The sequence below is a fragment of the Melospiza georgiana genome, chromosome 16 (genome assembly GCF_028018845.1).
Source record: "Melospiza georgiana isolate bMelGeo1 chromosome 16, bMelGeo1.pri, whole genome shotgun sequence".
In the NCBI taxonomy this organism is placed as follows: Eukaryota; Metazoa; Chordata; class Aves; order Passeriformes; family Passerellidae; genus Melospiza; species Melospiza georgiana.
The window spans coordinates 2695229-2711129 of record NC_080445.1 but is presented as its reverse complement, the minus strand read 5'-3'; the positions used below and the strand labels follow the sequence as shown (position 1 = coordinate 2711129).

The following is a 15901-nucleotide window of genomic DNA, read 5'->3' as shown; positions in this document are numbered from 1 at the left end:
TTGAAAATCATCCAACACAACCTCCTGCCACTGACAGGGACACCTTCCACTGTCCCAGGTGGCTCCAAGCCCCAGCCAACCTGGCCTTGGACACTTCCAGAGATCCAGGGGCAGCCACAGCTGCTCTGTGCCAGGGCCTCACCACCCTCACAGACCAAATTTCTTCCCAATATCCCATCTAACCCTGCTGTCAATTTGAAGCTGTTCCCCCCCTCTCCTGTCACTCCAGACCCCTGTAAATATCCTTCCCCATCTTTCCTGTAAGTTCTATTTAGGTGCTGTAAGGCCACAATTAGGTCTCCCCGAAGCCTTCTCCTTTCTAGGCTGAACAATCCCAGTTGCTCCAGCCTTTCCTCAAAGGACAGGTTCTCTTCCCCCCTGATCAGCCCGGTGGCCTCCTCTGGATCGAGGCTGAGCTCGCTCAGAGCAGCCCCCGGTGCCCGGAGCCTCAGGCCGGAACGGGCCGGCCCTGCTGAGCGCCCGCGGACCCGAACGCCTCAGGCCCTGCCGGACCCGGGCCGGCCTGTCCCGCCGGGTCCAATGCCCGGGTCCCCGTGCCCCGTCACCCCGGCCCGGCCCCGGTCCCCGTGCCCGGAGCCCCCGCTCACCGCGGCTCCCCCGGCCCGTCCCGTGTCCGCGGGCGCCTGACACCGACTGACCCACCGGCCGTACCACCCCCACCGCCAGCTGGGGGAGGACATAGACAGACAGCTCCCCCCCCGCGCGCCCGCCGCCGCCGCGGAGAAGCGAGAAGATGGAGAACAAGGTAGGAGAAAGAGAGAGATGAGAAACCCGTTCGTACCGGGGACTGAGCTGGCCGTCCCGCCGCTCTCCCGGGGAGCCGCCACCCCCCGGCTGCCGCAGTGGCTCGGCCCAGGGCCGCCCTGTCCACAGGGGCCGGGCGGAGCCATTACCTCAAAGGAGGTGGGGTGTGAGGAGGTCTGGAAGACGCATCCTCCCCTCCCACGCTACACCTGCCCAGCTGTCACAGCGCAGATCGAAGCAGAGACCTCCGATCATCGGGGACACGAGAAGGGACGAGCGGCAGCCAGCAACCCGCGGGTGCCACGCCGGGAGCAGGCGGCGCTCCCCCCGGGAGGGTGGTACGGGCCGCACTGTGGGTCACGTGACCCGCTGGCTCTGGGAGGGGACCCGGGGTGGCGGCGGGCGGAGCCCCCGAAGGAGCCGGGACCGGGACCGGGATAGGTTTGGAGTGTGCCGCGTTAACGAGCTCCGCCATCAGCTGCCGCAGAGCCCCTTCCCGGGACTTTCCCTGGCCTCAGGGCGGTGCCGTGTTCTCCGCAGGCTCGGCGCGATTTCTCCGTTGGAGACTCTGCACCCACCGTGTGTGTTAATTCCTTAAAGTGCTTAGAATGTGAGATTATGGCAGATGAAGGTTTCAAATATTGTCGTTTCCCGATTTATAAAGCGGCTCTGTGGAAGTGTTTGCACAGGTACAGCCCGAGAAGGGCAGGGGAGCAAACGCCCAAGTTAAACCTGTTCAGGCTCTTCATTTCCATTAAACGACTCCTGTTTCTCTTCAGGGTATCAAGTTTAAGTATTAAAGGATTATTTACCTCTATGACGGAAAGCTAAACTAAATTCCACATGAACTATTAGGCTTCAAAATAATAGAGTACCAGATTCCCCCCTGCCCCTTGGAGTTGCCCCTTAAAGAGCTGTAAATACCTGAATCTGAACAAAAGTAGAAAGTTTCCAAGTAGATAACAGCTTAGATTATTCAAAGGAGTAAAACTTGTACTTTAATCCCAAGAAAGAGCAGCTATTGCTGATGCTGCTACAAGAGACCTCTGGATCCAAGCACAGCCACACATGGACAATAATTATGTATCTGATTAAAACAATAGCCAGATGGTCAGCAAGATGGATTATTACAGAAACACTGAGCTCAGACACGAATCTCAGAATGGTTTGGGTTGGAAGGACCTTCTGGACCATCCCATTCCCAGCCCCTCTGTGGGCAGAGACAGCTTCACTCGTCCAGGTTGCTCAGAGTAAAAAGTGTTCCATCCAAAATCCCAAGGCCCAGCGCAGACAAGGACCTGCAGCAGCATTTCCCAAGAAAGACACTAAAGAAAGATTGTTTCTACTTGGAGTTGCTCAGCAGAGCTCTGAGAGGCCACCAGGAGGGCTGGAACACCTCTGGAGCAGAGGGCCCTGCCACACACAGCAGGCAAGCAGCATCCTCCCCAGTCAGCCAAAATCACCTCCTGAAAAACAACCAGAACAAAGAGATCCCCCCCAAAAAAAACTAAGGAAACCCCAAATGCAAAAGACCTACAATCTCATTTAAGACAAACTAAGAAGCACTGGTTTGTTATCTTTATTTTCCAATAGTACATTTGAACAGGTTCTCAGGACTAAGCTCTCCACAGGGAGAACATTTCCTAGGTTATACAGATGGCCTGTGACAACACAAATACGGGGCTGTGGCTGTGGCTGTGGGACACTCAGGGCAGCTGAGGAGGAGGAGGCAGCTGGGGTTGTTACACCATGGAGTGATGGTCACACACTGGGGCTTCTCAGGGCACAAAACCAGCAGTGGGGGCTGGACACAAACAGCTTCAACCATTCCTTCTTAGAAACATTTCAAAATCTCACCATGACTGGCCTAGAGACCCCTCCTGTGGCTAGGAACTGCAGCTGCACATCTAACACTGCCTTCAGAAGTGCATTTGGTGTCTTTGCTAATTAAAATGCATCAAAATCAGAGTCAGATATCAAAGCATGCACTCAGTATTCTCTGGACACATCCTGGGACTGTGCAGGATGGGAAGGAACAGCCACAGAACCTCTGAGAGCCCAAGCTGGGAGCAGCACAGCACGCAGTGTTCCTAGATTTCAGCAAAAGTCCTTCCCTGCAGGAAATCCAAATTAAAACCAGAAAGCCCAAGTGTTCTCAAAGCCTCTCAGCTGACCACAGCCCAGGCAATTAGTTCCAAGTCTTGGAAGGAGCTGCTTCATTAAAAATCTGACTTAATTTCAGTGCTATCTCAAGATGTGCAGATGCCAGGCCATGTGTGTTTATCAAAGTAGGACTTAAAAGCCCTTCCCTGGAGCACTTCTGGTGAATGCTTTATCTACTGATTCTACAGGTGGGACCTGACTTTGAAATTCTAACAGGATTCAGACATAAACAGCACAACTATCCACGCCAGAAAAGGAACCTCAGCAGTTCTCTAAAAGCATCTGCCTTCTTAAAAATCAGATATGTAATGGAATATATCACTTTAAACTATTACACAGCTATTTTTGCCATCCTTTTGATGTGAGCATGGATTTGTTTTATCTACTTTGGGCAAGATAAAAGAAGAGAAAAATCTAGAGCTATTCACCAGCTGCATAGATTAGTTTGCTTCTAATTCCACAGCTGGAAAACCATCCTGCAGATCTCCATGCTCACCAATAGGAACTAGTAAAAATGGACATTCCTGTTTTTTTTGTGACTCCATGACAGCATCCTGAATACATTCTCCCCTGGCAAGGGAGCCACTGGCAAGGAGAGTTGAGGCAGGCACATTTCTGGATGGGTGGGGTTTGGGGTCAGTGTTTGCAGTCCCTTCTGTGAGTGCCACGTGTGGCTGTGACAAACACCCTGTTCTGGGCTCGAGCCACAGCATCACTAATTACTCATTAACACTTCCATGGGACCAGAGGGGAAAATGGTGAATGTTCAGCATTAAAATCACTGCAGGATTAATTAGGATAAAAACCTTCAAAATCATAGATCTCTTCTAGTTAACTCACAAGACTTGTGAGTTATGATAAACTCCAATATTTTGCCTAAAGATCAGATATAAAAAGTTGTCCCAATGGAATTCTCTCAGGCAGGAAGTGATGAGCTGCTCACACTGTGGGCCTCCACTGTGTTCAATACTAAACTGCTATTTTATACTTTTAAAAACATCCTTCACCACCAACCACAACCTGGGACACCTCTCTTCACCAGAAGGCAGCACCCTGCTGCCACAGAGGCTCTGCTACACTTGTGACACGGGTTTTAAGTGAAAACCCCAACACTTGTGTATCAGCACTGGAAGCACAAATGGAATATTTTCAACCACAGGTGACCTGAATACATAAAAACTTCACAAAGCAAGAGCCAGGAATGCTCAGCTCCCACCTGGAAAAAAGCTGGCAGGGTAGCAGGAGCAAGCAGCTCCTGGTCAGGTGGTTCAGTAGGAAGCAGTGGCTGCTGAGCTTCTCGTTTTCTGACTTGGTGACAGGTTTATTTCTGCCTCACAGGAAGGTGTTTAAACAGTGAGAATCTTCAGATACACAAGAACGACAGAAAATTAAACAGCCCGTTGATTTAAGGGGTGAAGCACTTTAAAGAATCCAATAACAAAGTTTAAAATAGTAAATTAAAAACCAGGTACCATTCCAACACATTATATCTGAATAAAATCCTGCATTTTGAGAGCTGTATAGAGTTCTATTTATGTTCCATGCAGAAGTACTGGTTTCCACCAAAGAAACTATCAGCCTGTTGAATACCTTCATGCCAGTTGCACAGGAACAAACATTTAAATTTCTTTCAGTGTAAACAACTTCCTATCTAGAATCCTCCAGAACACCAATGTTTTCCAAATATCCTTTTGTTTAGGTCTAGTAAGTTTCATCTAAGAGCAAATAATATTAGCAGATATTTTGCAACAGAAACTTAAAATCATAAACAGCTGTCATGTATGTTTTCCATATATGATTCCTACTGTGCAGCAAACTTCCTTACAAGGACATGTTGATATCCTCATCCTTTTGGGAAGAACAGTTCTTATTTCCTCATTTAACAGACAGCACCAGCTACATTGGGCATATGCAAATTCCCTACATTATGATTTCCTTGAACTCCACCCCTCTGCCCCCACCACACATATGATAAATCTGCACTTTGAGCCAACTTTAAATACAGAATAATGAACCAATAATTATCTTGTAAGTGAACCAACACTAGTTTGTATTCTTCCCTGAATAACACTTTCTTTTGCAGAAGAGAAGGACTGCTACAGAAACACGGCAACATTCAAACCCTTTAAAACAAAAGGTAGATTATTTAATGCATTAACAATGTTAATCTGAAGATAAATAAATCCACAACAGACTTTCAAGTTTCTTTTGAGATTTCCTTTTTCTTTGCAGAGAATATTTCTGATATTATACAGTACTGAGAGGGTGTTCTTTTATTTTCTTAATGTCCAGGTGAAAAGCAAAGCTCAGTTCTCTCTGCTCTCTTTGTGGAACTCCTCAATGCCCTGCTCCAGGCGTGATTCTTTCATAAGCTTTTACTTGAAAGCGGAGTGGTGAGCAACATTAATTTCAAGAATAACTGGATGGTTTGGTCCCTGAGTCATCTTCTTGAGAGCCCATACTCTGAAAGGGAGAGAGTTAGTTCTGTTCAGAAACAGGTCTGCAGGCTTGACAATGACATTTTTTTGAAGTGAACAGGCAGGAAAATAAAGTGCCTATGAAATAACATGCACTTAATTTTCTGGTTGAAATCACTGCAGGATTAATTAGGGAAAAGCACCTTCAAAATTAATAAATTATCTTTATGATGTGTCATGATGTTTATGCACATATTATTAATAATGTGTAAAGACAACACTCTAAATACTGACATTCAGTACAACACACTCACTGCACTGAATGAATCTCTCACATACTCTTACAAGACATTAAATCCATTACCTTCTGCACAAACTGAGGGTTCACAGTGATCTCTTGATCCATGGCTTTCAGTCGTTCATCAAGCTCTATACATTTCAGCATCTTAAAAATATTTATGAAATTCATTACTTTGTCCAGCTTGTACCTGATCTTCAACACATTTCACGGCTGTGTCATGTAGAACTAATAACTTTCACCATCCACTGAAGCTCCACATCAAAATGTTCTCACCCCTCACCTCCCAAACAAAAGTGTCAGACCATTTTTTATTCCCTTCATTTGATCCATGTCCCCCTAACAGCCCTTTTTAAGGCCATTGATGGACAGTCCCCTGAGGCTCAACCACCTTAAACTATAGATAGGTTATTGAGAGCCAATGAAGTGATTCTTCGAGTTTAAAACTCTAAAAACAATCTTTCTAATCCATTCAAGGATCTTCCCATCAACAACAGCAAGCAGCCAGTCTCCTGAAACAGCTCAAGCTGTGCAGGACACAACAAGCAACACACTGCAAAGAGTATTAATCTAAAACTGATGAAAATATTGTGAAACATTCAAATAGTGATATACAGTCCTCACTCTCTATACCTAAGTTACTACACTGGCTTCTGCCAGCAGCTCTCTGATTACAGACTGAGGTTCTTTGGTAAGAATTCCAAAAGCAGTAAAAGATTTACCTCCTGATCAATGTTATGAAGCATAGCTGGATTGTTATATTTTTCAGGATTATCATGGAAACAGACCATACCATCTTTCTGATTAATACTTGCAAAGATTTCACCATCTTCTATCTGAAATGACAGAGGGTTTAAAAGAAGTTATCACCAAGAACAGAATTTCAGGTAACTACAACACAGAGACTCTTTGTGGAATTGTCTTTAAATTGGTTGTTTTTATTTCCCACACTTCCCAAAACCACAATTCATGCCTTATCTATGTGGAGAAAGCTTTTTAGATTTTGTGAGAACAGTCTCCACACCACAGCAGACTGCCAGCATTTCCTCCACCCTGCTCATGATGTGTACTGCCAACCCAAACACTAATTTTGGGATAGCTTACCCAAAATTAAGTCTTACCATGTGGAGGACGTATTTTTCTGCTTCTTGGGGCCCTGACAGCTGCACTCGACTTGCCATGTCTTGTAATGACAATGTTAAAAACGTCTGAAATGTAGAAAGTTTGAAAGTGTTAAAACTGGATGCTAAGTATTTTCTTGTTGATGCTTCATGGCCTGTGTAAGCTGGCTGTGGAAGTCTGATGGGGAGGAACAAGTGGAACCCACAATTATTGAAGGGCTCATGAGAGTGAGTCAGTTCTTTCTCCAGACATTAATTTGTTACACTGAGCACAAATGGAGTCATTACTGATTCCTGCATTTCATTCTACACCAGACAGTCCTGACCATGTCCAACCTCTTTCTCTCATCTTTTTACACAAAAAAGTGACTCTCTGCCTCTTGAATTCCCTTCAAGAGATGCATATATAAAGGTCCTTATGAGATTTTTTACTGCAGCAAATAGCATTTGAGCTCGCAAAAAAACTGCTTTCCCCAATCACCTTTCAGGATTAATCTGATCTCTCAGCTGAAGGAGCAAATCAGTTCAGTACTTCTGGTTTTCATTTTATTTCAGGCATTTCCAAAATCTGTCCTATTCACTCACTCCTTTCTAATGAAGTGGCCTGTAAAGTTCAGTTTCCCTATATTTTGAATAGGGATGAAGGTCACTGGGTTGTAGTGCTCATTTTTTTTATTATCTACAAAAACCTCACAGGCAAAGCTCCCTGAGAGACAGATTGAATCACCTTTTAAATAATGCATAAGCAGCCAACTGATTTGTTTTCCTATACAGGGCATTCTAGTCTTCTTTGTTTCAGACACAAATCTCAGTTCAAGTAATTTCTCTGCCACATTATTATGTTATCATTTAGCTCTAAATTGAATATATTTCAGAAACACTCTCTTAGAGGAAAACTGCTCACAAGTTTCTCTTACCTTGGTTAGCCTCTGAATATTCTTTTTGTAGAGAGATGACAAGCATTGCTTAACCAGCCCCATATTGTTATCTCTTGTGAAAGTTTCACTGTGTTTGTTCACCAGATTTCGAAGCTCCGAGGGTTTATTGGTTGAATAAACTTGTGCTAATTCATGGTAAGCATTGCTAAGAGGCTGCAATTAGAAAAATGAGAACACTTCTTGAAGAACACAGTGTTCACTCAGCCTCACAAAACCTATTCAGTGCTCCAACATTAGAAGCCATGCAGGCATTGAAGTAAATTGAAGTAGCTTGGGCATTTCTCATAAAAAACCCAGTGTGCCCATACATGGCTTTATGGCAAATATACACTAAAATCTGTATTACTGCAGTGTAAGATTTAATAAACATCATTCCAGAACCTCTGTGTGACAGTTTTACTTACAGCAGTGTGAAAAAACTCTCAACTGACCAGCTGAGTTTGAGGAAAGTATTGCCACTTCTGTCCTCTAAAACATCCATCCCTGACCACAGCGGGTCACAGCACTGACAGCAGAGACTCAGAGGGTGACACCAGTTCACTAAACTACCTTAAAATGTTCTCAGCTTGTTTATTAGTCTCTGAAGCTAGAAGAATTTTGGAACTCTCTAGAATCTTGGTCACAAATCAATAAAATGTTTAGAAGTGTGTTACTTAGGATCAGAACTCTCTCAGCAGCAGTTTTGTCTCCCACCCCACACCCCCTAACCTGAATGCTTATAGACTCCAAACTCACAGTTTTTTTCAGAAGCCTTTATTCTTTAAAAAGTTGGTTTGGGAGTAAACTGTTTAGCATTTTGTGCTTCAATCAGATGAAGCTACAGGTCAAATCTTTTTATAATGACACTGCAGCTTGAAAGCCAATTGAAATTGGAGTACTTTTTAAACTGTAACATAAAAAGCTATAAAGGAACATGCAGATCAGTGAAAGGAATATTGATTAGTACTATTTAACACTGAAGTTATCCCAGATTTTAAAAACATGTATCACTGACATTATACAATGGTTTGGGTTGGAAGGAACCTTCAAGTTCATCTCACTCCAAACCCCTGCCATGGACAGGGACACCTTCCACTGTTACACATTTACAAATTCAGATTTGCTGATCTATTATTTAGATGAATTTGCAATACTTACCTTAATGAATCTACCAACTATCTGGGAAGTGTATTTTGGTAACTGCTGAACTTTACCAAGTAGTATCAAAGAAACTAGGATATACTTTTTATATGATTCCAACATAATATGACTGACTGCCATGGCTGGAGTAGTTATTGCCTAAGCAAGAGAGAAAGAAATGGAACAGAAATTTAGTCTGCTTACTGGTAGATCCTGATAGTTACTGCATGAACAAAAACCTCAATTTCAAGCTGTATGTAAAAGATACAGTGACATATGAAATTCTCCTTTGAGCACTGAAGCTTAACTAACTTCTGTCAAAATTAATTATCCCGACATATGCAAATGAAAGGAAATTTTATACAAGCTACTCAAAACATATCACATTCCAGTGGTGCCTGTCTTAAAATAGACCTGCTCAGATAGAATCAAAACTTCCTTCCTTGGAATATATCTAAAGTTGTACCAGAAATCATCTCTAGCTACTTGTGAACCTGGATTTACACAGACCCTCAAAGAGGTTTTATAAAGCTATTACATTGTCAAAGGTCAGCAAAATAGGGAAAAGGGATTTTAGTTCACTATGATACTGGAACCACTCAAGAGCTGACCCTCATTGGTTTTGTACATTTCCCAGCATGTCCCTCATACACAAGATTTTGCCAATTTTACTATTTTTGTTTCCTTCCCAGATAAAGCAAAGCCAGCAAATATTATAACAGCATTGAAGAAGTATAACTCCTCTCAGAAGAGTAGCAAAGGCCTTTACCAAAACCACTGGACTATTTTTTAAGGACACATAACCATATGCCAGCCTATGACCTGTTTCTGTGCTGCACTTTCAAGCAGGCAGCTGAAAAATATTTCTAGTGAGATAAATTTAACATCACTCTTTGAGGTGCACAGCTTTATGGTGCAATAAGGCTGTGAGAGACTTTCTTTAAGGAAAACACCTCCAAGGACAGTCTGCTTGTGCCAGTTTAAAGGTGCTGTGTTTTCTCAGCACTGTTACCCATCTACTTTTGCTTTCCAGACATCACATTTCAGACTTATGGTTTCATTTCAAGTTACCTGTTCATAAAAGTAGAGTGCTCTTTCAAAGTTCTTTAGCCCAGTGTAGATCATCCCACCATAGTAGTAGTAACATAAAAAGTGCTTCGCATCATATGCCCCATTCTCTTTACAAATATCCATCATGTCCACATCTAGATACGGGAGGGCAGGTTTAAAGCATTTTGCTAACAAACAGAGCTACAAGAAAATAAATCAAGTTTTCATCAATTAGCCATTTCCATTCAAGTTTCCATGAGAAGGAATTGAAACTAAATTAATTAGTACTACTGCATAAATATGACTCTTCCATGAGTTAAAAAACAGAGCGTGTCAGTGGTGGAGTAACACAAGTTGAAAATCTTTAACACAGATTATGAACTGTTATGAAATTATCTGACCCCTAAAGAAATTAAAACTCAAAGCTGTTTGAAACTCCAGGACTGCCAGACTACTGTGCTGGCAGCACTAAATATTGCTCTGAATATTCCTGTCCAGCCCCAAATCCCAGGAGCCAGGAATGAGACAGAAATACAAATCCAGGCCAAAGACACCAGACAAACATAAACATGTATTTTGTCAGACTTGAGCAGACAGTAGCTGGCTATTACACTGATATCACCCAAGATAAGTTCAGTGTGACCTTCAGCCCACAGAGAAGGGATGCCAAAGGACTTTCTGAAGTCATCAGCAAAATCAAAGATCTGAGGACATACACTGAGCATTTAAAATTAGTAATAATCTGTATATCAGATTTGGATTTTGTTTCAGTATATCATATTATTTAATACTGGAAAAAACCAAACCAAACAAAAATCCATTCTTACACTGCGATATGTGAACATGCATTTCCTTGAAGTTTTATAGGTATTTTATAAGCTTTTATTCTCACAAAAAGCCATTCTGATGCCCTTACCTGGCAGAGATCTGCGTGTATTGAGGTCAGCTGGTTTGTGTTCATCTGCATCTTGTCTATGGCTTGTCTGAGAATGCTAATTCCTCGCAGGGGCTGTCAGAAATTACATCTCTTTCAGATAATTTCTCATAGATGGCAGCACATTGGATCTTATGTTGACACTTACAAATGAAAAATAACACTAATTGACAGGTTCCAGTAAGTAATAGTTAACTCGAGGTTCCCTTTTTGTAGGATATTGCTGTCTCTTGGAAAATAAAATTAACCTTGGCTATACAATTTCTCCTGATCGAGTCCTCAATTCTCTCCACAAAACCAATCTCACCAGGCATACAGTAATCTGTATCAATAAAAAACCTTCCTTGACTCCATGACTCCATCCAAACTCCCAACAAATACTAAAGACAAGGTTCTCACTTCACTCCACTTAGAAGCAAAGATCAGATCTGGTCTGTCTCAGGACAGACTTCACCAAAGTGGCCTGTAAAAGTCAGGATTTTAGCAACAAAACCACTGGTCAAGTATTTCTTAATCAAGTTTCCTGCATATTTTAAGGTATTTCATTAAGAACATTATGTAACACCAGTGAGAATAACACTGAAACTAAAATCACTGACTCACCAGTGCTAATAACCCTGGCAGCTCTCTCCTCTACCCATGCATTGTCTGAAGAACATTCTTGCTACTACAGATCTCCTATTTTGTGTGGGAGAACATGTTTTTAGGTGACTTTTCTCCTCCAAAAATTATCTTCTTAGGTTTCCCTCAGAGAAATCTTAGAATTTTGAGTTTGGTTCATTACCTTTCAGTAAATTTAATAACTAAAGAGCTGCACAGAAACAAATTGATGTGAAGTTAATGGCAAATTTTTATGGAGTAAGAGGCTGGTAACACCCCCTTGAAGCCTTGGGTAAGGAGTAACTTATTTGTACTAGATGATACTTGCTCACCTGTTTTCTCTCCACAAGGGCATTTGTTAACTGGTGGCACAGGCCAGCAACTAAACACAGTAAAAAACAAACAAGAAAAAAACACCTCAGTGAAAAACCAGTATTACCAAACTATCCAAAAACGTATCAAGTCTGAAATTAGGCTTAACTTACAAGTGTCTGTTGCATATCTAATGTGTTCTCCATTGCAAGTGCTGATAAAAAGCTGCACCTGTGAGAATAACGTTTCGAAGTCAGGGATGCTGGGCATAGAAAACTTCACAAACCTGAAACAAAGAAATAAAAGGTTTAGAATTTATTGCTTGGAGGTTCATAAAAAGATTCACTTTCATTGCTAAGTCTCTGCATGTAGGTGCTTGTAAACAAATCCAAAGTGCTTATGAGACATGGTATAGGACTTCCCCAGTAGCTGCACAACATCTGAAAACACCTTTTCATGCACAACATAATTCTCAATTTAGTGCAAATGGCAAAGATAATTTTCAGTATTATTAATATTTTCTTTTGAAAGAGTAGCAGAACAAGTGCTAGAATTCTGATCTTTCCCTTAAAAGAGAATTTTACAATAGCAGTGAAACGTGCAGATAGTTCACTAAAGTCAGATACAGCCAGTTTGAACTTCAAGACTGAATATCTTTACCTTAGTTCAGCACGCCCAAGGCAACTCAATTTTATCTTAAACACCAGACAGCAGCAAGAACCTCAGTGCTGTCTAAAGACAAACAACCAAGACCCATGATAAAAGCTCGGTTTTTACTGGAATAAAATGTCTCACTCCATGCGTACAGTTCAGTGAAAATATACCCTGAAATAAAATTTCAAAAGCTCATTCTATATTTTTTTTTCTGAACACATGTGGCAAAACACCTATCATGGAATCCCAGAATGGTTTGGGTTGGAAGGGACCTCAAAGCCCATCCAGTTCCAATCCAGGCCATGGGCAGGGACACAATCCCAGGGTGCTCCAAGCTGGCCTTGGGCACTCCCAGGGATGGGGCAGCCACAGCTTCTCCAGGAACTTGTGCAGTGCCAGGACAAAAAGCTTTGCTTGTCTGACAGTTCAGCCCATTGCCTGAAGTTTTGGTATTTAATCCAAAGCAAGCAACACTTACAAGACAGCAAGAACACCTAGGGAGTGTTCCTGTACATCCAGGGCACCGAGCACTGTATCCAAATGGGAAAGGTTTTTTGCTAGCAGCTCTCCACTTTTATTGATCAGTTCACAAAGCTGGGTCATTTGCCCTGAAAAATAAAAAGCATTGTTGTCAAAGCCTAATTAGAGAACATTCACCCATTCCCACACCTGTTTATAATCTGCTTCCTCATGTAACAGCAGGAAATAATAGATTCACCCCAAGTTTTAATTTTCTTTAATAAAACAGGCATTAATTTTCTACCCACCATGTGTTTTTTTTTAATAAAACAAATACCAGAGCTTGTTCCTTGCTGGTCCTCAAGCACTACCCAACTTTCAGGTCTGCTCATAAGCATTTTTTTGAAGTAGACATTAAAGTTACAATTAAGTACCTACAACAAAAGTATTTAAAAACCTCTCTTTAGATTTACTTTGTACAATTAAAACTACAATGTTATTCTATATGAAAAGTGACTACTTTAAATGAGGAAGGTATGGCAAGCCCCAAAACCTTTATAAAGAAAGCAGATCCATTCCCATGAGCTGCTTTCAAACTCTTCCTCCCTGCCAATTAACTGAATGAATCAAAGCTATGTCCTTCTGAAGCAGAGTATTGTTTCAAGCAGAGCATTGTTTCAATGTTCAATCCTTGCAGATTAGAGAGAAAAAACAGAGGTTCTCTCACCCTTAACAAAAGTCTCCATAAAATGAGGAATAGTGCCTCCATTCAGAGAGATTTACACTACCCTCAGCTCTCTGGCCTTTTCCTTTGAGAGAGGAAAAGCAGGGAAATTCTAGCAATGAAATGTTGGTTTTGGAGTGCCAGAGGGATCAAAAATTCCAAATGGGGGTCCAGATCCCAGAAATGCCTCCTAAACCATTCTCCTCCCTATGGAATTGTAAAAAGGCAAAAGCATGGGAAGGAATGGGGTTTGTAAATCTCTCTGTGCTCTGGTCATGGTGCTCAGGCACTGCAAACCCCCAGTTCTGGTGTCCTCCCTAGTCCAGAAATCCACCCCTTCTAAAAAACAAAACAAGACAAACCCCAAACAGACTCTGAGCAAACTGGTCTAGTGGAGGGTGCCCCTGTCCATGGCAAGGGTTGGACAGAAATGGCCTTTAAGGTTTCTTCCAAGCCAAACCATTCTGGCATTCTGTGATCTCTCCCTCTACCCACACATACACTGAACAATTTACAGTCCAAGCAGAAATTCCAGCACCAGGCCCAACTAAATGTCCCTTCCTGCTGTCTCCCAGGTGGCCAAGTGACAATCAGGAACCAGCACAAGCACACACACTGCTCCTGAGTGCTCTCATCCAGCTGCTGCCTCTGGATTTACTTTCACAGAATCCCACAATGTTTGGGCTGGAAGGAACTTCAAAGATCATCTCATTCCATCCTCTGTCATGGGCAGGGACACCTCCCATTGTCCCAGGGTGCTCCAAGCCCTGTCCAACCCGACCTTGGACACCTCCAGGTGCAGTCAGAGCTTCTCTGGGAATTCTGTGCCAGGGAAGGATTCTTTCCTAATATCCAATCTAACCCTATTCCCTTGTTACTATGAAGCCATTCCCCCTTTCCTGTCCCTCCAGGCCATTATAAACACTCTCTCCTCATCTTTCCTGCAGCTCCCTCCGGATCCTGGAAGGTCACAATTAGGCCATCCCAGAGCCTTCTCTTTTTTCCAGGCTGAACACTCCGGATTCTCCCAGCCTTTCCCCAAAGCTCCATCCCTCCAATCATCCTGGTGGCCTCAATCTGGACTTGCTCCAATAATTCAATGTCCTGACTGTGCTGGGGACTTTCCCACAGAGAGCATCTCCCTGGCTCATCCCTAATGGGAGAACTCCCACAAAGCCCACCAGTCTCCCCTTGAGCCTTCTGCATCCCCAAAACTCTGCGGTAGAAACTTCTCCAGCTCAAGCACAGAACAAAGATCCATCATCCATCTGGTCTGTACCCACACCCTGCAGGTATAAATTGTCTCCAAAGAAGAAATACTTTGTATTTATTAAGTGGAAGCAGAGTAAGAGAAAGGTGAAGTTCAACCCAAGAACTGCAAGAGAGAAAACCTGGGGCCATGGTGGGAAACATCAGTTTTTGATCAGCTTCTGGGAGGAAACATCCCAGGCAGAGACCGGTCAGAACACATTTCACAGAGCATCAACACAGAGGGAAAGTTCAAGAACCAGGAAACGCTGCGCCCACACACAGTAAAATCAGGAGTTTGGCAGGGAAACGGAGGAATTCCAACCGTGATTATTAAAATCCTTTGTGGACACGTGGGTACAGTCTCAGATCTGTCACACAGTTGGGGCGGGACTCTCTGGCCACGCTCTGCTTTGCAAATGTAGAGCGCAGACACTTGGACAATTCGGAAATTTATTTTAAACCACACTCATCACAACCCGGCCGTTCCTTGGGGAGGTGACAGGCTGGGCCGCACAGTCCCATTTAAAGCCCTAGCGATGCTCGCTCCTCCCCCTGTTTTAAAGGCTCGGATTTTGGCAGGATCACCCGTGCACGCTCCGCTACCGAAACCACCCCTGGGAGACCCACGGAGCTCCGTGAGAGCCCCGCCGGCTCCCCGTGCCCGGTCACACCGCCGGGATCCCTTCGGGGCTGTCCCGATCAGACCCCGGCCCGGGCCCCGCCGCGCCGGGGGTGCAGCGCCCCGGCCCCGCGCCTGAGGGAGCGCCGTGCGAGCGGCCAGGCCCCGGCGCGCCGCCCCGCCACCCGCGCGGTTTGACGAGCTCCTTCGGTCTCCGCCGTCCTCCCTCGGCCCCGCGGGCCCGCCCCGTCCTCCCGGTGGCCCCGGCGGGCCCCGTCCCCCTCACCCTGGGCCGAGAGCTGCCGGACGCTGTTGACGAACTGCTCCAGGGCCGACGCCATCTTGGCGGCTCGCGCCGCGGCCGCGCGCGCCGGAGGGGCGGGGCGGGGGGAGCGGCGCGCGCCGGGAGCCGCCGCCCGCCGCCCGCCAATCAGCGGCCGCCGCGGGGGCCGCGCGACGCCCGCCGCCCGCGCGCCT

The 15901-nt window shown here is 44.3% G+C and overlaps 1 protein-coding gene across 1 annotated transcript; it reads right to left on the bottom strand.

Moving 5' to 3' along the window:
- Positions 1-2331: 2331 nt before the first annotated feature.
- Positions 2332-15778, bottom strand: COPS3 (COP9 signalosome subunit 3). The gene is made up of 12 exons (XM_058035667.1): positions 15711-15778; positions 12850-12979; positions 11891-12003; positions 11738-11787; positions 10788-10880; positions 9893-10072; positions 8840-8980; positions 7682-7855; positions 6765-6851; positions 6366-6479; positions 5710-5790; positions 2332-5391 (listed from the first exon to the last, which is right to left on the bottom strand). Exons 1-12 carry the CDS (start codon positions 15763-15765, stop codon positions 5338-5340), a joined length of 1272 nt encoding a protein of 423 aa, XP_057891650.1. The 5' UTR covers positions 15766-15778; the 3' UTR covers positions 2332-5337.
- Between the last annotated feature and the right edge of the window lie 123 nt (positions 15779-15901).

Coding starts and splice junctions, on each gene's coding strand:
- COPS3 (XM_058035667.1), bottom strand. CDS start 15,765: ATGGCGTCGGCCCTGGAGCAGTTCGTCAACAGCGTCCGGCAGCTCTCG. Junction 12,004..12,849: donor CTAGGTGTTCTTGCTGTCTT/GTAAGTGTTGCT, acceptor TCTTTGTTTCAG/GTTTGTGAAGTTTTCTATGC. Junction 10,073..10,787: donor TACACGCAGATCTCTGCCAG/GTAAGGGCATCA, acceptor ATTTTCTTGTAG/CTCTGTTTGTTAGCAAAATG.